General features: G+C 48.5%; 1 protein-coding gene across 1 annotated transcript in view; it reads left to right on the plus strand.

The window, feature by feature from the left end:
• MYLK (myosin light chain kinase) overlaps positions 1-22,886 on the plus strand; it is a 179,846-nt gene that overhangs the window by 106,584 nt on the left and 50,376 nt on the right. The window contains 3 exon segments of the mRNA XM_030330671.2: positions 5,615-5,701; positions 20,717-20,767; positions 21,561-21,688. Of these exon segments, the coding sequence (XP_030186531.1) occupies positions 5,615-5,701; positions 20,717-20,767; positions 21,561-21,688 (266 nt within the window).

Below are 22,886 nucleotides of genomic sequence, written 5' to 3' on the forward strand. Positions count from 1 at the left end.
GGTGCTACGACACAAGCAAAGTAGGGTGTGGGGAAGATGTTACTGTTAAAGAAGGTGGCTGTGAGGCCTCTATGAGGAAGTGACATTGGAACAGAGGCCTGAAGGAAGTGTGAAGGAGTTTCAAAGTAAGAAGGAAGAGGTACTGGTGAGAGTAAAGCCCGAGCAGAAGCTATACCTGAGGCATTCCCGGGAGTAGGAAGGCCAGGGTGGCTGAGCTGTGAGCCAGGGCAGAGTGGTGGGAAACGAGTTGAGGAGTACCAGCCGCCAGATCTGTCAGTCTGAGTGTGGTGGGCCAGCTCTAGACATGGTGAAGCGTCACTCAGGTGACCCTGGTGACCAGAGTCACCCAGTCCCTGTGTGGATGAGAGGGAGAGCAGGGAGACCTCCTGTGATGGCCCAGGCAGAAGGTGATGTCAGCTTAGGCTCCACAGAAGAGGTAAGAAGTGATGAGATTCATAATCTATTCTCACAGTAGAGCCGATAGGATTTGCTGATGCATTAGAAATGGAGAGAGAGAGGGGCGCCTGGGTGGCTCAGTTAGTTAAGCGTCTGACTTCAGCTCAGGTCATGATCTCATGGGTTGTGGGTTCAGGTCCTGTGTCGGACTCTGTGCTAACAGCTTCAGATTCTGTGTCTCCCTCTCTCTCTGCCCCTCCCTCCCCGACTCATGCTCTGTCTCTCTCTCTCTCTCTCTCTCTCTCAAAAATAAACAAACATTTAAAAAAAGAAGAAGAAGAAGAAGAGATGGAGAGAAGGGGAAGTCAAAGTGACTTAGTTTTCATGGGGGAGCATGGATCAATGGTGGCACCACCTTCTGAGATAGGCATGTAAGGGGCAGGGGCCAATCAAGTGCCTGTGAAGTGTCAGATGTCCGTTAGACGTCCAGGTGGGCACATCACATAGGCAGGCATTTAGATGAACCTGGAGTTGAGTAAGGAGGTCAGGGTTGGAGGCAGGGTAGGGGAGCTGTCCACATAAGAGGTCACTGAATGTTCTGGGAGTGAATGAGGTCCCTAAGGTGGATGTGGATGGAGTAGGGAGGAGGAGGAGTAGGGCAGGACAGAGGTCTGGGAAGGAGACCAAGAGGGAATGGCCACAGTGGGACAGGAAGAAATCCAGGAGAGAGGCGTGCCCCAGAAGCCAAATGACAGCCATTTGAATAAGGAAGGAATGATGACATCAGTGTGTCAGGTGCTGCCCCTGAGAACAGGATGAGCCTGAGACCATCAGCTTTAGCAATTCAAAGGGGTTTTGTGGCTGTGACAAGGGGGTTTAGCGGAGCGATAGTAAAAAAAGCCCAAACTGAGGCATATAGAGACCGAGGGGCCTGCTGAAGTCCATGCAGCTAATAACTAACTGGGTGGGAATTTAAACACAAGCCTTGGCTCCTAACTACCACGCTTAACTGCCACCATGGCCATCAGGAACCTCTGACTGTGCCTGAGCTGATAGCCATGCACCCTTCTTCCTGCCACATTCACAAGTCTGCTCCCACTTTCATGTTTGTCCGTCATGTCACCACAGGCAGCTAACTTGCATTCAATTGAACTGAATAAAACTGCTTCCCCAGTAGGCCAAAGACGGTTGAATATTGGCAAATGATACGGTTCCACGTGAAACAAGTAGACAAAGCACTTAGCATCGTGCCAGGCATGGGCTAAGTAACCCAGTGAATGCCCACTGTTACTTTACATCTCATTTGCTCTGTTGGGGTGTTACTCCTGTTTTCCTGGTGAACGTCAGCTCAAAAAAGTTCAGGGAACTTGCCCAAGGACTCATAGGCCCCAAAGAGTAGAGCCAGCAAGGAGCTCTTTTCCTGACTAGAGCACCCGGTCTTCTGATGGAGCCAGCTTGCTGCTTGCCCTCAGGCAGAGAAAGAGGCCACCCCCTCTGCCCCCTGGTGGAGCTCCTGGACGCTTGACCCCCTCCCACCCCCGGAAGCCTCCCAAGACCTCACTCCCCCTGCCTTAGGCTTGTAATTCAGGGAACCAACCTCCTGGGGAAGACAGAAGCAAAAATGCCGCCCTGAAGGGTCAGGTCCAGAGCTAGCCCAGGAGTGGATGGGGGTGAGGTATTGTCCATATAAGGACACATTTTCCTCCCTATGTAGAGGCCCCCCACCTCCCTATATTTCCATCTTCCCGTCCTTCTTTGGGGGCACAACCCGGCCAGCAATGGACTCCAGCCCTGGGGCCGAGATCTAGAAATGGAGTTCAATTTCATCACAAACTGATTAAAATAGAAAATACAAGCTGCTCTTAGTCTTGTATTACTATTATTTTTATCCCCTGGGCATCCATGTGAGCACAGAGCTGGTTCTGATTAAGCACGTGGTCCTTCCAGCCCACCCCTTGCTGCAGCCCTCACAGAGGGCCGGTGGCTACTGGCGCACGCACAGCCCCCATGGGGCAGGAGGACTGAGGGAAGTGGGGGCTCAGTCCCACCCCTGGGGGGGCTCCAAGTCTGGAGGTGTGCCTGGTTTGAAAGGGAAACTTGAGCCCCTTTCCTCATGGTCAGATGGAAAGATAAAGTACACAGAACTTCTAAAAACAAAGCTCAAAGCACATGACAGGGTAGTGCACTCACATGTCAGTGTAAAAGCCAGCACCCAAAAGCTGAATACAGATGCGGAGGCAGGAAACATGCGGGTGGGGGCTGGTCAGGCAGGGCTTTTGAAAGTGGAGAATTTTAAAGCAGACTGGGAGGGAGCTGAGGAAATGTGGTGAGCAGGAGGAATGAATTAATAGGTACATGATCATTTTTCTCCTTTCCCGAGCACTACTGAATACATTCTTTCCTTTGAGCATCTTAACACTATGGTAGAAGGAATAAGTGTACTTTCCTTTGCATGGGTGTGGAAATAGAGACCCAGGGCAGTTGACATGATTTGCTCATGATCCCAAGATTGCTAATGACAAAGCCAAAACTGGTACCCTCCTCCCCGGTCTCTACTCTAATGCCGCTTAGAAGCAAAGGCCCATGCGACCCCACGAGGAGAGAAGGAATCTCCGTCCCTGTGTCCCTTCCTTAGGAACCCAGGAAGACCAGCCTCTCATCCTTGGTTTGCTTATGCCTCAAGTTACACACCAGTTAAAAAAAAAAAAAAAAAAAAAAAACAAAGTAATCCCGATCCTTCTTCACCTTTCTCCTGCGATGTCCCCAGAACTCACCAGAAGAAAGACGGGCAGAGAGAGTATTCAAGCCAAGAAGCACAGAGCTCTGTACACTCTTGGCTGTCTCTTCTTCTTCTTTAAAAAAGGGGAAAACAAACACACTTTGGAGTATACCTTCCTGTAAATTGTCATTAGTGCCTATCAGGTCTTGAAGGAAGGGAAGAAAGAAACATAGACTGCTACACCCTGGTTGATGGTACCCTAGTCCCCAGACGTCAAGAGATACAACGATAGGTGTTCCTGTCTCTCAGAATAGTCCCTGAGACCCTCCATGTATCGCATGCCCACCTTCAGACACACAGGCACGTACACACATGTGCATACAAATACACACACACACACACACGGCCTATGTCACACACAGACTGGGAGTGACATATGAAAGTCATCTGTGGAGCTTCTGGATAATATGGACACCCAGGCCCTAACCAGACCAATTAAACCAGGATCTACAGGGTGAGACACCTATGTACAGCTGCTTCTAATGGGCAGCCAATGCTGAGAACCACACAAGTTGACAAATACTGAGGATTTTTCTGTAGCTGAGAATGACCATTAGGCCAGGGGAAAATACCCAGTGTGAGGAAGTGAAATCATCCCCTCCCCACAGGACTTTCTGCTTCTCCATCTGTATCCACATGGAACCTGGTGTGTGGGTGGCCACTGAGGAGACAGGACACAGGCAGTGTCAGCGACGGAAGGCACGGACCCCTGACTCACCATGTAGGGTTCTGTTTGCTCTTATAGAATGTGGCAGAAGGAGAATAGTGGAGGCAGGGTAGGGCTTCCAGCTTGGTTCCCTCAGCACTGTTCCCTGCCATATACTGCTAGGAAGCTCTTCATGAGGCCTACGCACAACCATTCCTGTAGTTACATGTGTACAGCTTTGGCTGATTTCAGTAGGGAGTTGCCCCCATAGCCCCAGAGGCCTGTGTGCCTCGGAGCTGCTGGTGAGCTTGGACGATGCCCACACCGGGCCTCCTTTCCTGAAATACCCAGCTAGAACTGAGAGTGGGCAGGCTTTAGGTTAGGAAGGAAGCTTGACTCTTTGTGGGAGGATTTATACGGGCTGATCCACCTTCTGAAGCAGAAATGAGACCCAAATGCCATCTAGAAGTGCATCCAGATGGGAGCATCAGGAGACCGTGTGCTAGGGAAGTGTTCATCCCTAGGCCCTAGTTCTGTGCAACCTGTGTCCACCACACAAAGCCCCAGGAACCAGTCTGGGAGAGGGCATGTGTTAGCAGCTAGGACTGCCCCATCCAGGAGGCAAGACAGCAAGATGGCCCTTCCTCCCTAGCCAAGACACAGGAATGTGGTTCAAGCTTCAGCTGGAAAGTCCCACCCCCTCCTTCCTCCCTTTGAGTTTCCTGTCTTCAGGAGCCGGAAAATGAATGGCAGGAAGGGACTCTGACAGGGAGGCTCCCTCTCAGCACATCCCTGAGGAGAATTCCTTGTGGGGAAAATGCTGGAGCACAGTGATAGCTGTTTAACCAGCTCCTTCTTATCCGAGTTCCTGGGTGGTTTCCCCAAAGCTTCCTGAAGTCTAGTCTCCTTGGGGCCCAGTAAGGCCCTTTCTGACCACCCAGCCCAGTGTGATGTTACTCTTCTGCCCCAACAAGGGAGAGAGTGTGGTGATGTCCACACTCGACGTTAAAATGGAATAGGGAACATGGAAGAGAGGACCAAGGCATTGTGCATTCATCCACGTGCCATTTCAGGTCCACCCAGAAGGCTCAGTTTCATTGGATCCACTTTGAGGAGGAGTGCACAGCCTCCCATAATGGGTCCAAGGCTCAGTCCAGAGGGGGTGAGGCATGCCGGCTGCCTGCTCAGAGGCCTTCATCTGGTCTTAAAGTCTGTCAGTGACCATCTGTAGAAAGAAGTCTGGGAAATCAAAAGGTGCAGGCCCCTTCCAGACCATGAGCTGAGGCATGGACCCTGTCCCCTCTTTCTTCTGTCGGAGAGACCTCTCCATACAGAGCAGGCTTTTGGAAATACAGAGCAGTTAGCACCAGCGAGTAAAGACCCAGTGAAGGGAAAAGATGGGAGAGAAGTGAGCACAGGGGTGCCACCGCTCCTCCAACCCTGCCAGCGATGTGATTCCTGGCAGCCCGTGCCTGCCATGCAGGGGAATGCATAATAGCTCCCAGCATAGCCTGTCCATCCATCTTGCCTGGGTGACTGCTCTCTCCACCTGATTTATAAGGCGCAGTGGAGTGCGCGCACGCTCCTTCTTTGGTGCTCCGGTGGAGGAAGGTGCCCGAGGCAGGCGCCATCTGCTCGACAGGCACGGAGGGCCCCCAGAGTGGAAAGAGGAGCCGGTGGGGGGGGGGGGTGCTGTAATTTTGGTTGGGGTGGGATTTTTATTGAGACACCTCCTCTGTTCATTTCCTTGGGCAGCAGCCAACTAATGTCCGTCATTACCTGTTCTGTTCCAGATGCTCCTCCCAGGGAGAATGCCAAGGCCCCGGAGATGAAAGCCCGGAGGCCCAAGAGCTCTCTTCCCCCAGTGCTAGGAACAGAGAGTAAGTACTTGCTCAGCTTTCCTAGGCAACCCCAGGACTGAGCCCCAGCTTCCTTGCCTGCACCCCAGCGAACCCCGTGAAGCCTTGGTGACTGGGCCAGTGACCGTTTGGCACTGCCCACCTCTCCCAGCCTCTGCACAGCCTTAGTGGTGCATACCCACGTCCACTCGCCACCTCACTCAGGCCCTCTGTGCTTCTCACCAAGACTCCTCCTCCTGATCTCTCCCAGGTGAGTCCTGCTGGGCAGAAGCTTTCCAAACTGTGGTTCTGCTCTCATCACTCCTGGTTGCGGTGCCCGGCGGTCCCCAGAGCCTACCAGTCCCATTCAAGTGGGCCTCACAGACATTGCACTTGTGCACACTTGTCCTGACGTGTGGTCTGGCCTTTCTTTCCGAGTCTGCCCCCAACTCCTGTATCCTTACTTTATGCTCAGGCCAGGCCGAGCTCCTCCATGTGCGATGGAAGTGCCCATGCCGCTTCCATCATGCCTCTGCTCTGGGAGCACCTCTCTCTGTGAGACACCTCTTTCATGGGACAGACTCCCACTGAAAAGCCACGTCATCCCTGAGTTTGTCCTTGCCCCAGCTGCAAGTAACCCTTCCTTCCTGTGTGCTCCCGGAGCACTCAGCACCTCCCTGCTGCCACTGTCTGCTGCCCAGTGTCTGGTGATGTGTCTGTGGCTCACCCCTCCTCCACTGTGAGTCCCCTGAGGGCTGGCCCTGGGGCTTCCGGGATGCCGGGCCTTGCTCATAGAGGGACCCGGCCTTGCTCGTAGAGGGAGGTGCTAGAGTTGCAGCTGTGGTATAAATAGCTGTGCAAGGAAGGACTTGTGTGACTCTACAAAGTGTCTCCCTCTCCCTGGTCTCACCTTCCCCCAGGGCCCACTGATGTATCAGGCACAACACCCCACAAAAATATCTCAATATCTTATAGAATTAGAAGAAAATAAACTTTTGGGTCAAAGAAAATGTTTTAATTCACAATATTAATATATTCATCTTTATACCAGTGCAGTTGTAAAATATAAGTTATGTGTGCATATACATATGTATTTTTAAATTTTTATTTGTGTTTTTTAAAGTTTATTTATTTTGAGAGAGAGAGAGAGGAGGAGGAGGAGGGGCAAAGAGAGAGGGATAGAGAATCCTAAGCAGGCTTTGCACTAGACAGCACGGAGCCCAGTGCAGGGCTTAAACTCACAAACCATGAGATCATGACCTGAGCCGAAATCCAGAGTCGGCGCTTAACTGACTGAGCCACCCAGGTGCCCCTTATTCTCCTCTTTTCAAAGCTGCATATTTACCCTCCTAATGATGAGCTTGGGTTCCTTGTGCATACTCCAGCCAGCTGCCAGGGGGATGCTCAGCCTTTAGTATGTTGGGGCAGCCAAATTGGAATTATAATGTCTAGTGGATATTTAACCAAAGTGGGGAGCTCAGAGTATCAGGAGTAGACCTTTAATAAGTTGCTGGAAATGCGTATATAACTGTAAGAAAAACCCAGTAAAAATGGGTTGGCGATTTTATTTTCTAAGAGGATCACTTGGACCCATGCTCTGTTAGTTGCGGCAAAATGGGAGCTTCGAAGAGCACCAGGTGGTTGTGACTTAGGGACTGATGCAGTCATTCGCCTCTCCTGAGGGCAGAGGCAGGAGTGCATGGACTTTGAGCCGGGCCATCAGCAGCCTGCTGCCCTCAGCTCTGGCACATCCATTACAGGCAGATCCTGGGGGCAGTGAGGTGGGGTCCAGGGGAAGGTTGTGAAGGAGAAAACAAGCTGGGGACAGTGAGCAGCCCCGGGAGCTGGGCCTTTGCGCTGGGGGAGAGAGGGCTGTGGGGCACACCGAACAAGTTGTCATCATCTGACTTGGGGTGGTGGCTCTCAACCCCAGCTGCATATTAGACACACCTGTGGAGCTTTCAAAACCTCTGCTGCTGGGGCAACCCAGCCTAGTTAGATCAGAATCTCCAGAGGTAGGATCCAGGCTTCAGTACTTGTTCAAGCCTCTAAGCTATTCCAGGGTGTGGTAGGTCAGCCTGGAAGCCTAGAAGCACCCTGTGCCCACACTGTTGGTCTTCAGAAACAGAGGGGGCCTCCCTTACTGCCTCTGTTCAGTGTGGCACTGCCTTAGGAGCCCTCATGCCCAGGTCCTCAGAGTATCTCTGGCACCAGCCCACAATCTCTAGTCTTTAAGGAAGGAGCAAGATGCTGGAAGCAGAGCTGGAAGCCAAGGTTCTTACCCCTACAGAGTGAGTGGGGAGTGGGGCTCAGTCAGTGGCACTGCTTAGGGAGAGGGGCGGGCTGGCAGAAAGTGCTGGTCTCCCTTTCCATAGCAAACAAATACATCGATATCTAGATTAAGTCCAGAGGACGCTACTTGTCTGTGGAAGGGGAATTTTACTCTAGTCTTTGTCTTGCAGTTACAGACAGATGTCTTACCCCCCAAGGGATGGAAATGTGTGTCTCCGTGTACAGTAATGACCACTTTGAATGGCCCATCCACCCAACCTTTCGTCATCCCAACACATCACCCTCTGGGCACTGAGGACATTAGCCGGGTGGTTCTGATGGCCCCTCCACCTGCTTACATACCTGTGTTCGTGTCCTTCAGAAACCTGTAGAGTTCTCTGGGTGCCTCCTGAACACCATGGGGCTTCCTTCCCAGAGGCTCCTAAGAAGACAGCTGCTCAGAGATAGGAAATGAAGGAGGTGTCTTTTAGGCCTGTACCCCTAATTCTTTTCTCACTTGTTGGGCTAATTTGTATTATTTATTAATTACATAAATTAAATATGCATGCATTCTTCTTTAAAACATTCTAAACAGTATAGAAATACACCAGGTGCAACATAAAAGCCCTCTTTAATCTACCCCCAGTTCCACTCACCTCCTCAAATATAGTTACAATTATTCTTTTTCTATGCACTTACATATACTTATGTAAATACAGCACATAACCTGGACACCTCTGCAACTTGCCTTTTTTCTCTTAGCATGGCCATCCCTGGTCCCAGACATCTCTGATCCCATGAGAAAGCCCGATTGATTCTCTTGTCTCTGAGCTGTCTGTCTATAACATGTGTTCATTTTTTTCAAGGGCTGGGAAGTACCTAATCTAACCAGGAAGTCCGTTTCTCCTGCCAGTAATCGAGGGAAGGCCAAGTGGTTTTCTTGCCAAACAGATCATAGCCAGATCCCTCCCTGGATGACCTCTTCCCACCCCCAGCTGTGTTGGTCAGTCCTGTGTGTGAGTTGTCAGGTATAAGAGTAGAGGGCACATGTCCGCACAATGGCCTGAGGGCCCTTGGGAGTATTGCTGGGGACCATGAGGGAAAAGCCAGTTCCATCTGCCAAGCCAGGTAGGAGGGTGAGAGAAAACAGAAGTACAAGCTAACCTGCCAGACACTAACTTCCAAGTACAGGAACGAGGAGTGGTCGTTTGGGGTGACCTGGGACCAGGGAAACTCTGGGCCAGGTTATGAAGGAGAGAGGAGTGTGGTTTGAAGCGAAATGATGACATTGCTGGAGCACTGGAGGGAGGATCCCACTGGAAGGGATGCTGTGAAGCCCCCCACTCAGGTGCTCACTTAGTGTCTACTGAGCCCCCGTGCAGCAGGCATCCTCTAAGGCGCTTAGTCACAGATCACTTCAGGCAGGTCTCATTCAACTGAGCTACAAGTAGTTCTCATCTTACAGATGGGCAAAACTGAGCCTCAGAGAGCTAAATTGTCCTGCCCAGGGTCTGACAGCTGGTAAGATCTGGAATTGTGAGGACAATCCTGATCCATGTTCCTGCTGCAGCACTGTGCCTTGCCGGTCTCAGAGCTGTACTTCGTGCAGTCCACACAGGCCTGGGCAAGTGCTGCCCCCAGGCCACGGCAGGGCAGGAGTCTGCTGCCCTGAGAGCTGGGGGGACAAGGAGAGTGACAGCTGGGTCCTGAGACCTGTCACGGTGTTTGCTGCATGCCTCTCAACAGGCATTTTTTTATAACTTTATTTTGATATAATTTCAAATTTATAGAAAAGTTGCAAGAATAGTATAAGGAACTCTTGTATGTACCCATTACTGAGATCCACCAATTATTTACATTTTTTCCCAGTGTCCTCGCATTCTCTATGTATGAATTCATATAGATATATTCACCGTTTATCAGATATTCATACGTATGTATGCACACTATGTATATATTCATATATATTCACCATGCATCATGTAGGTATATAGATACCATTTATGAATAAATTAGAGACATCATGCCCTTGACCTCTAAATATGTCATTGTGTAACTCCTAAGAACATAACCACAATGCAGTTACTAAAATCAGGACAGTTAACATTGAACCAATACTACTATTTAATGCAGGGTCTGCATTCAGTTTTTGTCAATTGTCCTGATATCCTTTAATGGTCCTTTCCCCCCCTCGATGGGAATTTACTGTCAGCACTCTTGGAACACTTCATCCACTCCTCCAGTTCAGAATGGTCATCCCCTACCTTTGGAGAAAGAGCAAGAAAGAAGTGCACAGGCCCAGGGTGAAGCACCCAAGACTCCGCCTGATTTGAGTAGGCACGGGGAGGCAGCAGCACCTTGTTGGATGTCCAGATGCGCATTTCTTGCACCTGGCTCTGGGGCAGTGCTCCAGCACAAGACATAGCCAGAAAGCACTAGGCTGGAAAGCAAGGGACAAAAGTCTTGGTTCTGCCTCTCATTGAACATATGGCCTTGGTCAAAGCCATTCGTCTCCAGACCTGTCAGATGGGGACTCCAACTGAGCCCAGAATTTTTCCATCTCTGATAGCAGTTCGTTCAATGGAATGCTTGTGTGTGTGTGTGTGTGTGTGTGTGTGTCTGACATTGTTCAGGTGAGGTCAGCTAACTCCCCCTTATATCATCCAATATGTGATGGGTTGACACTACAGCAAGTGTGGGTTGGGTTGCACAGCAGCAGAAACATCCTTAGGAGAAGGAGGCTTTAAGCAGAAGGTCCGGTTCTAGGGGATTCCAGCTGGAGGGGATCTGAATGGAATTTTTTGTGAGGGAGGCATTGATGGGGCTTAAGAAATGGTTTTAGAAAATACAGATGAAGGGGCACCTGGGTGGCTCTGTCTGTTAAGCATCTGACTCTTAATTTTGGCTTAGGTCATGATCTCCTAGTTCGTGAGTTGGAGCCCCACATCGGGCTCTGTGCTGACAATGCGGAGCCTGCTTGAGATTTTCTATTTCCCACTGTCTCTCTGTCTCTCTGTCTCTTTTTAAAAAATAAATAAATAAACTTAAAACAAAATACAGATGAGGCGATGCCAGGGTGATAACAGACTAAGGGATTCCTCCTTGTCAGTCTGTAGAGCTGATGTTGTTTTGAAAACAGGTAAATGAGCAGAAGTCACTTTTATAACTTGAGGACAGGAACCAGGGCCTGTTTGTCTGAGAAATGTCAGTGTCCAGCCCATAATGAGCATGTGATTTTTCACATTGATTCATGAGTTCCCATGCTTTAAGGGTCCCTGCCTCTACTGCACTTGTGGGATTTGGGGACGATGCAGACAGAACACCCCTGTGTATTCCTTGCCTGGCGTTGGCCTGACATTGGTCACTTTGGCTTCAGTCACCACGATGGACCATTCCAGATTTTGCTTTTAGATGTCTTTGCCTTGGCCCTCCATATGGGTGTCTCTCTGAAACCAAAAGTCATATCATCTTGAAAGCATCTTTGGATGTCAAAAGTAGCGTCCAGTTTTCCTGGAAGATTCCCTCAGGATCATATCTTTCTTTTAAATATTCTCTTGGAGTCATGGGGGATGTTAAGTCACCATAGTATTCAAAGAGCTGGAAGGAATTGCTGGACAGGTGGAGGTTTGGCATCAATACTTGCTTGACACTGGAAGATGTGGGACCCTGAAAGAGAAGCTGGGGTACTTCCATGAATTCCACGAATTTGAAAGCTGGTGCCAACTACTAGTTACTCTCAACCAAAATATTGTCCATGAGGAGTGATAGTACCCATTATCACCCCCCACCCTGCCATGCATGTGACCCTGTGACCTCCATCCCTGAGCTGCTGCTTCCAGCTCCTTCCCCAGCTCTTCCATTGTCTCCCATGATCCTGTTAAGTGGGAGGACGGGTCCTCCCCAGAGAGGACATTGGCACTGCCATCCTGGCCATGCCAGGCTGCCTCTTTCACAACCATCCCCACATTCTGTATCCTAGGGGCTTGGGGATAAGCATTCGCAGTAACAAGAAGAGCAGTGTTCCTCTGGAATCTTCTTGTGTGACAGCCTTTGATAGGAGGAGATGTGTTCACGAAATTTGCCCAGAGATGTTAGTTCTGGGAATATGACCAATATTTCTCCATAGGTCTGTCTATTAGACATACTGGAAGGGCCTGGTGTGTGCAAGGGGCAGGGAAGTGTTGGGGGCTTGTCAAGTCACCCAGAGCCCTGAGTCTACCTGAGTGCAGGGTGGTGGGATTCGACCTTTCATCCTCAAGTCCGCACAGCCGCCCTCCCTTCTCTGACACAGCCCTGTGCGTGAATGCTTCCTCCACACTTCACCCAGCCTGAGTCACCTTCAGGAGCCTTTGGTAGAAAGTTAATGCTGATTTTGGGAATTGTGAAGGGTTTGATGTCTATTTTTAGTTAACTACCTAAAAAGGGAAATGTCCCCAAGAAGCAGACATCCAGGGACCTCCCTGTACCCGAGGCTGTTCGTGCCACCTCCCTAATTCTCCTTTGCTTTCCATTATCTCAGACGCTTTTGACGCTAAGAGGCCTACCTTTAGTCTCGGCAAATATCTCCCAAAAGCTTGCCCAGGTCTTCTGCCCTGTTGATTCATGGGAGAGGCACTCCTGTGCTTTCAGACTGAGCAGTCTGGAAATTCCTGTGCGTACTGACCTCCTCCCCTCTAGCTCCCTCCCCCCACCACCTCTCAGGGCAGCAGGAAGGTTCAGCAGGAGTAGGTCAGGACTTGGGCAGGCCTGGTACAGAAGCAAAATGCTGGGTTGCCCAGACAGCCGGGAGGCTGGCCTCCCCATCGCTGCCCCAGGTTTCCCCAGCAGGCATCCAAGTTCAGTGCTTTGTTCATGATGTTTTCACTGGGCTGCTGCACCTCTTCCAGCCTGTCTCCTCTTTAGAGTGGAAGACGCGGCGCCCAACGGCTTTGATCTAGTTGGTGACAGAGCAAAGAGGATCTGCTTTTAATGGGAAGTTGCAGAGGGATTCCAACCCCAGGGCTTTATCTCTCAGCATCAGAGCCCCAGGGGTGGGGGGGTGGACTGTTCTTAGAAACTCCCAGGTTAACAAAGACCCTCAGGGGCTCCACTTGTTCCTTTAATAGCTTTTCAAGCATATGCCAAGTACCACACTAGGCACTGGCAGTACAACAGGTGAACAAAATGGGCCCCTGTTCCTGTCTCCAGGGAGTGTGCTGTGAGGTATGCATGTTGGACAGGTGTTTCTGCATCGTAATACGTTGTGAGGAGTGCTAAGAAAGAACCACCTCCAAGCAGCATGAAACCCAGCCTGACAGTAGTGATGGATGAGGTGAGGCCTACTGGAAGAAGGTACCAGAATCGGCAAAGAGCTGGCGGCAGTGGCCAGTACTGCAGAAATGGAAAGGCATTCAGTGTGGGGGATAGAGCAGCCCTCCTGGAGGGTGACGCAGGGCCCAACAGCATCAGCATGCCCTGGACAGCCAGGAACTGTGTTTCTAGCAAATTTCCCAGGTGTTCATAATGCACACTCCATTCTGCAAGCCGCTGACATTGAGCGCCAAGGGCCTGGGTGACGGTATTCCCTAAGAGGGAAGAGTAAGAAAGAAGATGGGACAAAAGCTGGGGACACATCTCAGAGGCCTTTGTAAGATGAGTTGGACTTTATGTTAAGTGGCAGTGGGTGGCCATTGGAGACATTTAAACAGTGGAGTGATGGCCTTGGAATGACGGCCGTATTAGGACAGGGACGGGGGACCAGAGGCTGAAGCGGTAGTAGTTTGGACTAGAATGGTGACAGTGGGGATGTGGAAGGTGGCAGACCGAGGAGGTATGGAGTGAATGGAATTGACCGATGCTAGTGACTGGGGATGGTAGGGAGGGGGCCTTGGGAGAAACAGGGGCAAGCGGCAGGTTTGAGGAAAAGATCCTGGATTTACTTTTGGACATGCTGGGCTTGCAGTATGTGCCAGGAGAAGGGACGGTCAGGTAGTGGGATGTATAGATGGGCTGAGAAAGAGGTCTGGGCCCCAGGTAGAACAAAGCTGGCAGAGAGAGGGATAAGAAGAGAAACTGTAGAGACTCCTGGGTGGCTCAGTCAGTTAAGCATCTGACTTCATCTCAGGTCATGATTTCACAGTTCATGGTTTCGAGCCCGACATCGAGCTCTCTGCTGTCTCTGCTGCCAACGGGGAGCCTGCTTGGGATCCTCTGTCCCCTACTGTCTCTGCTTCTCCCCTGCTTGCTCTGTCTCTCTGTGTCTCTCTCAAAATAAATAAATAAACTTTAAAAAAGAAGAAGAAGAAGAAGAAGAAGAAGAAGAAGAAGAAGAAGAAGAAGAAGAAGAAGAACTCTAAGCAGTGAACAAAGTACCCTGACAGCAGTGCTATGCCAGGAAGGGGGTGCATCCTGGGGCTGACTGTCTGGGGGAGGGGACTGAGCTCCTCCCCTGAGGGACAGACCAAGTGGCAGGCCACAGGAGGATGTTTTGCCCTCCTAGCCTGACAGTGTGGTTGGTAGCTGCCATGGGATTTGCAAATATAGTTGGGTTTTATTTTCCTTCTAGAATATTCCTCTTTGACAATGGGTGGTGCAAAAGTTTAAGGTGTTGGAAAGGGAATGAGAGACAAAGGGCTGACATTAGTATAAGACAACAAGGTGGTAAGATGGATGAATCCAGAGAAGAGGAAACTAGTTAGTAACCCAGGGAGAGCTGAGAGTTTGAGCATCTGGACCAGCAAGAGGGTTACCTGAGGACTTGAACTGGGAGAAGGAACTCCAGGAGCAGCATGAGAGATATCATGTAGGTACAGAGCTCAGCTGATACAGGGTGGCATACTAAATAGGTGACAGAGTGGACAGAGAAGTCCTCTGGGGATCCATCTGGGGAAGAGGGGCAACTGGGGTGAGGGCCTGGTAGTAGAGCATGCACCCTGTGCTCCACCTTCTTTACAACGTAGCTTAATGCTTTACAACAAATTTTACTTATCCCCTTCACATGTTTTGAATGAGGAAACGAAAGCTCCAAAAGGCTAAGTAACCTACTTTTCTTTTAATGTTTATTTATGAGAGAGACAGAGTGCAAGTGGGAGAGGGGCAGAGAGAGAGAGAGAGACAGAATCGGAAGCAGGCTCCAGGCTCTGAGCTGTCAGCACATAGCCCAACACGGGGCTCAAACTCATGAACTGCAAGATCATGACCCGAGCTGAAGTCAGACGACTAACCCACTGAGCCACCCAGGCGCCCCATTAAGTAACATGCTTTAAATCAACAGCCTAGGGAGCGACAGGGCAGTATTTAAACCCAAGCCCAGCTCCAGAGCCTGTGCCCACTGCATTCCTGCAGGGGGACAGAGAAGGGCGTTGAGGGCTTGCATATGAGGATGGAACAGAGAGTGAGCTGCTACAGAGGCAGCCACACGGGGCATCAGGAGGCGTGGTTCCTGTGTCTAACTTGGCCCCATCTGGTGTTATGAGCCTCACAAATCACCTGGCTTTTATGGGAATCTATCTCCTTTTTCATGACATGGAAACAATGTGAGGTGCCCTGCTTGTATGTGGTTGGGGAAGGAACCCAGGGGGAAAAAAGACAATGAGATCGTGGGTTAGACACTGTATGCACTGAGCCCAGCTCACTGTGAGAAACCAGGTTTTAGGATCAGGGGATTCTGCTTTCCAACCTATTAAATATATTCTTCTAAGCCCCGAACACAGTTAATGGATTTCAGCAGATGCTCGTATAAAATATGTATAGAATAGGATATAGAACATCATTAACATTTAAAATTGTCTTTACTAACAGGAACTAAACCAGCTTTAAATGCTAACCAATTCAAACAGCAGAAGATGCAGATTTATAGAACAAACATGAAACTTTGGCCCTCAATCCATTTAACCGTGACAGAGGAAGACAGGTACTGGTTGGGACCCTACTTCTAGGTTTACTAGGGCCACGTAGGTTTACTAGGGCTGCCAAGGTTAGTAAAGAGTGGGACTTCGGAGTCATCAGATTTCATGGTATGCTAACTGCCATCCTCCTTACTAGCTCTTGGCCAGCCATTCCTGGGGCTATCAAGCTCCTTACTGGCCTCCAGAGCCCATCCACAGCTGCTCTAGTCTGCTGTGGCTGCACAACAAAGTATCATAGACTTGGTGGCTTAAACAACAGAAGTATGTTGTCTCACAGTTCTGGAGGCTGGAAGTCCAAGTTCAGCATGTTGGCAGGTTGGTTTCTTCTGAGGCCTCTCTCCTTGGTTTGCAGATGGGCACTTTCTCACTGTCCTCACGTGGCCTCGTCTCTGTGCATGTATCCCTGGTGTTTCTGTGTGTCCACATTTTCTCTTCTTATAAGGACACCAGGCGGTGTGAATTAGGACCCCCGCCCCATGGCTTCACCGTAATTTAATTACCTCTTTAAAGGCCCTATCTCCAAATATGGTCATATTATGAAGTGCTGGGAAGCTCGAGTTTCAACATATAAATTTGGGGGGATAACAGCAGCTCCACAAAGCAACCGTGAACAGGTGGCTTTTGTTCTCCATGGGAGGTCAGACGCTGGCTCTCGTAGAAGCCCTTATCTTCCCGTGCGGGCCTCTCCCAGTTGTGCCTCTCCCTTCCCAGCAGCCCTAGATGAAGAGGGGCAGGGGCTTCGTGGCTTGACCTGTCATGGCTGTTCCATAGCCCATCTGGTACTCACTTCCAAGGGGTTTGTCTTTCCCATGCTGTTCCATCTTGGGGCTCCCCCTCTCCACTGACTCCTAGCCTTCTGCTTTCAAACCTGTACTCTTCTCTCACCTGGGAAGAAACCTTGCTTGGTTGACATTCCCTCTTCCATCACCCTGTTTGTCCTTGTCCCTTCAACTCCAGAATTCTTATCAGATTAGCTGACTCCCTACCTGTTTCCTTGAGAATTTCCTCTGGAGTGACTTCTGACCCCACTGTCTCATGGCACCTGTTCTCTCAAACCTTACCCATCACTCAGTGCTGATCATACCTGAAGTCTAGTTCCCAGTGCCTATTCTTCTCCACCCTTGCTTACAGTGACAGTCCTTCCATCTCTCGGGGTCCATAGCCCTCTCCTAATTCCCAGCTCCTCACCATAGGCATCACCTGGGATCAGACCCTGGCCCCTTCTCATCTTTCACTGCATTCTTGCCCCCAAGGAACTGAACCATCCTCACAGTTTCCATTATGATTGCATGTTTGATTCTGGAGTCTTGCACTTCCAATCTCCACCAACCTCTCTCTAGAATTCTGATCCTGGGCATCTAGCCTATAAGCGGGTTAAATTCTTTCGTCTGCCATATTCACTTGGACCAAACCAAATGCCTCATCTTTCCCTTCCAAATTTCGTATTCTGTCACTTTAATTTTCCCCATTTATCCAAGCCAGAAATCTCTAAGGAATCTTTGTACCTCCCTCTTTTTCAGCCCCTAAATTGTTTTAACTTTCTTCTGTCTCCTACTTGTATTTACTTTGCGACTGCCTTTACCAAGGCTGGACCTTGATCATTTCCTTCCCAAAGGATGGCAGTAGCTTCCTAATTGGATAGCCTTGTCCCCCAGGAGGTGGAGAGACCTCCAGGGGTCCCTGAGCCCAACCCAACTGCCGTTTGTGTGAGGACTCCCTGTTCAGTCAGGACAAAGACCTAACTCTCAAACTTGGGATTCTAGACCAGCACCGTGATGACAGTGATATTCCGTGTCTGCGCAATATGGTAGCCACGAACCATGTGTGGCTGTCGAGCACTTGAAACGTGACTGCTGTGACTGAATTTTTTTATTTTCTTTAAATTGTCACACTACCTTCACACCACTGTTCTCTAATCCTAGTCTTACACTCTGGACAGCATCCACCAAACACCCTGACCCTCAACTCTGAACCCCTCTCTGTTCCTGAGCCATGGGGCCCTTCTTTCTCCAGTTCAGATGTTCTCAGGCCCTCAGATCCGTTCTGTGTCCCACCACTGAGTGCTTCCTAACCATCTCCTCAGCCCACAGTGCACTCCTTCATTTGAGCAACTGCATCATGTTGGAGGGATAAAACTTTTCTTCTTTTTTTTTAAGTAGGCTGTACTCCCAATGTGGGGCTTAACTCACCACTCCTAGATCAAGAGTTGCATGCTCTATGGACTGAGCCAGTTAGGTGCCCCCTGGGTAAAACTTTTTTAAAAAAACTTTCTATTTAACTTTTATTTTGAAGTAATTTCTGACTTAAAGAAAAGTTACAAAAATAGTACAAATAATTCTTGTAAACCCTTCACTCTGATTCCTCAAATATTAACATTTTACTATGATTGTTTTGTGTTGTATTTTCTCTCCCTCGCTTTTTCCCTCTCTCCCCCCTATCTCTCCACACACACATATACACATATGTACACCTGTGTATATGTAATTTTTATGAGTAGTTTGAAAGTAAATTGTATATAGGATATCTTCTATACCTAAATACTTCAGTGTATATTTCCTAAAAACAAGGACAGTCTCAGGGTACGTGGGTGGCTCTGTCAGTTGAGTGTCTAACTCTTAATTTCAGCTCAGGTCATGATCTCATGGTGTGGGATTAGGCCTGCATTAAGCTCTGCACTGAAAGCATGGAGACTGCTTGGGATTCTCTCTCTCCCTCTGTCTCTGCCCCTCTCCTGCTTGTCTCTCCCTCTCTCTCTCTCTCTTTCTCTCTCAAAAATAAATAAAATAAACATTATTTTAATAAAAAACCACAAGGACAGTCTCACCACAGCTTGATGATCAAACATGAAATTAACACTGATATAATACTATCATCTAATTTATTGACCTTATGTAAATTCTGCCAGTTGTCCCATCAATGCCCTTTATGATGGGGAAAAAAAAAAGGCTTTCCTGTGGATCACATGCCTTGACATTTAAACCCTTGAAGACAAGCTCTGATTTCTTACATTTGTTTGATTTTCTTCTTGGTACACATGTTAGTAGTGTGTACTGACTGGCCTTTGCCTGGCAAATAGCAGGCCCTCAATAAGTTTCTTGAGATGGACAGATGAATCAATAATGGTGACAAGCCAGGGTGAATTTGGTGGAAGGAGGCCTCACCCTGGGCTTAACCTCACGAGTAGCCATCAGCTCTGTGATCTGAGATCACCTGCTTACACAGTCCTTGTGCAGTTCTCAGCTTCTCAGGTAGCAGCCCTCTCCCCATTTTACAGAGGCACAGCTGAAAATCCACACCATTATATAATTTGCCTGTGGGCAGACAGCAGTGCCCAAGCCAGGACATATTGCTTCTTCTCTGTAACCTGCAAAGGTGAACCTTTGTGGAGGAGTGATTGCTAACATTACTAACATTACCCCCACTCATTCACTCAATAAATAGTTACCAAGTGCCTACTATGTTCCAGGCACATTGGGTATACAGCAGTGAACAAAAAAGAAAAAATCCCTGCCTTCACAATCCTTATACTTAATGGATAGAGGAAGGGAGACAATAAATAAACAAGTAAATGGTTTGTTTTATGGTTGTTCAGTGCCATGGGTTGGGGCGGGGGGATAATAAAGTAGGGTAATGGTGATGAGTGCTGAGGATAGGGGGTTGGTATTTGGTATAGAGTGGTTAGGGAAGATCTCATTGGTTAAGTGACTCCCATTTTTGTATTAAGGTACAATTTCTATACAGTAAAATTCACCCTTTCTGGTGCACAGTTCTGTGAATCTTAACAAACGCACATAGTCATATAACTATTGCCATAATCAGGATGTGGTTCCACCACCTTATAACATGTCTTTGTGCCCCTTAATGGTCAACCCCTGCCCCCACCCACCACTACTAATCTGTTCTCTGTCTCTATAGTTTTGCCTTGTCTAGAACAAGGCATATAAATAGAATTATATATTCATAGCCTTTTGAGTCTGGCTTCTCTTAGTGAAAGAGAAAGACGAATCATTGAGATTCATCTGTTCTGTGTATCAGTTGTTTGTTCCTTTTTTATTGATAAGTAGCATTTCATTGTATGAATATACCAAAGTTCATCCGTTCTACAGTTGAGGAACAAGTGGATAAATTCTAGCTTTTGGTAATTACAAATAAAGCCACTGTAAACATTCACATGCAGATATTTGTGTGTGCGTAGATTTTCATTCCACCTGGATAGATAGGTTTTGATTAAAGACTTTCAAAAAAGATGAAAATAAGCCATGAAGATAGCTGAGGATATTTTTGCATATTCATCATATTGTTATTTAGCCAAATAAGTAAGTTTTTGCTGTGAAATTAGTCTGTTTGGGTCATTTTTCTTATTTGAATTATTTGGAGAAAGTGGAAGGAATAGGGTAGGAATGGAAGAGACTGTTGGTTGGTTCATTCATTTGTTCATTCATTCATGGATCCATTCAACAAACATTAAAAAAAAAAAAAAAAAAAAAAGAAAGCCACTAGTCCAAGTCTGTGATCCAAAGGAAGCCTGAGACCCTTGGATCTACACCAAAGGCTGATTTTAGGTGGTTTATCTGACATAATTTCCTTTCTGAGTTTCCTGACATTAGGGTAAGAGAATAGTTAGTGAGTGTGGGGTTATCATTGTTGAAATGGACAATGGAGAATCAAGCGTTTTTTAGTTTTTATCTCAATGGAGGCTCCAGAGACCCTCCAGAGGCCCCCTGAGAACTGATATTCATTCAGTCACAAGGTCATCTGTGTAGGAGTGCAAGATATCCTGAGAACCACACTCAGGTGAGGGCTCTGTCTGGCAGAGGACCAGTGGGCAAGGCTCCTAGGATTTAGGAGCTTTGTGAAAAGCCAGGATTAACAAAATAACCTGTGAACTTCTTTGTTTCAGGTGATGCAACTGTGAAAAAGAAACCGGCCCCCAAGACACCTCCGAAGGCAGGTAATTGGTCACCAGCAGCATTTGGGAGCAAGAGTCCTCTGCCATGAGGGGTTTTTCTTTTGTCCTGGTAGGTTGACCACTGGTATGAGATCCCAAAAGACCACCGCCCTCCTTGATTCAAGCTCTGTGTTATTCAGGCCAAATTTTCCCCAAGAGCCTCTGCACAGCCTGGTCCCCTACCCTTTTCCACTACTTGTCTTTTTTCCTACTCCCCTTATAGTGTCCCTTGCTGTAGGGACATCATGTGGCATCATACAGTACTAGAGACTTTCCCATCCCTTCTGTGAAATTCTGCCTCGCTCTCTGCCCCCCACATTGCCCTTAAGGCGGTGATCCACTTTACGCTATCTTAATACTCTGTTCTGTATGTCCTTGTCACATAGAGCCCTTGTCTGTTTCCCAGTGAAAGATATTTGAGGACATGAACCATATTGAACCTGTCAGCCAGGGTAACCTGATGATTAGAAAGCAAGGTGCTGCTTAATTAATAAAGGAGTTAGGAGGTAGATTCAAACATTTAGGGTAAGATGCAAATTCCAGAGCAATTGACAGATGGAGAATTATGCCATGTAAATTGTGTGGGCCACTTCTGAAGAATCAAAATGAAGAAATGAAGAGAGCTAGCAGGGTCCATCAGCTCAGACATTCTGGAGCAGTGGCCACTGTCCTCAGTGTTGCCCTGAAGGCTCTGGAAGATGAGAGGAACAGACCAGCATGGACAGCAGCACTGAGTGAGGTCAGTCTGTCTGAAGCTCCCTCTTCATTGCTCACTTTGTCACTTGTCCCCTCCCAGCCATGCCCCCTCAGATCATCCAGTTTCCCGAAGACCAAAAGGTGCGCGCGGGAGAGTCTGTGGAGCTGTTTGGTAAAGTGGCAGGCACCCAGCCCATCACCTGTACTTGGATGAAGTTCCGAAAGCAGGTCAGTGATGGAGGGGAACAGCCCTCCCAACCCCTGGGTGGGAAGGGATGAAAAATGCCGTCTCACAGAGGCCGCATGGCTCTTGATCGGTTGGGGCCTTAGAAATGGGAGGGTCCCCTCCCCCACCTGTCACCACCCACCAAATCTGAGTTCTTAATGATCATTTCTTATGAGTCTGCCATTAATACTTGCTTTACTGATAGTTTGTGTATAGAGAAAAGTATGAAGGAAAAAATAAAAACCACCCTTGCCCCCCATCTGATTTTGATATTTTAGTCCAGAATTCTACTCAGAGTCAGGAAAATTGAACCAGTGACCAAAAGGACCTCTCAGACTCTGTAGATTTCTGTGATTCTGTGCCAGCCCACTGAACCCTATCAGTGGCAACAGCTTAAACTTACCATGTGCTGAATAGATAAAAGTGAATCTGAGTATTTGGATAGATAAATTGTACATTAAATAGAACTTTGGCTTACTGGTCCAGAAATATACCATTTAAAAGAATGGTCCTATGAAAGAAATGTTTGAATTTCTGAACAACCAGCTTTTAAAATTTTTTTTTTTCAGCGTTTTTTATTTATTTTGGGACAGAGAGAGACAGAGCATGAACGGGGGAGGGGCAGAGAGAGAGGGAGACACAGAATCGGAAACAGGCTCCAGGCTCCGAGCCATCAGCCCAGAGCCTGACGCGGGGCTCGAACTCACGGACCGCGAGATCGTGACCTGGCTGAAGTCGGACGCTTAACCGACTGCGCCACCCAGGCGCCCCTGAACAACCAGCTTTTATAGGGAGATGGGGAACCCACCTGTTCCACTGAGCCCGTATTGGTAGTGTGTGCCCATGTATATCATCAGCAGAGGCCCCAAAACGTGGCTGGCACTGAATCAGGAAATTTGGAGAGGATGTGAAGGTTTCTTTTGAGTTCTCTTGTGCTCTATTTCCAAACCACTCAGACTGTCCTAAGGCCCAGAGGTGGGAGGCTAGTTAACCAGGAAGGAATGGAGGGTTGGTGTGAAAAGATGAAGCATCATCCCAAAGGATGCTGGCTCTATGCTATATCTGGGCTAGCGTCATCTGAAGTAAGATGGAATCCCTCCCTTTTCAGAGACATTTGGCCAGGTCCCCATTCTGTCCAAAAGAACTTTCTATAGTGATGGATATGTTCTATTTCCATTGTCCAATATGGTAGCCACCACT

The sequence above is a fragment of the Lynx canadensis genome, chromosome C2, assembly GCF_007474595.2.
Source record: "Lynx canadensis isolate LIC74 chromosome C2, mLynCan4.pri.v2, whole genome shotgun sequence".
Lineage (NCBI taxonomy): Eukaryota > Metazoa > Chordata > Mammalia > Carnivora > Felidae > Lynx > Lynx canadensis.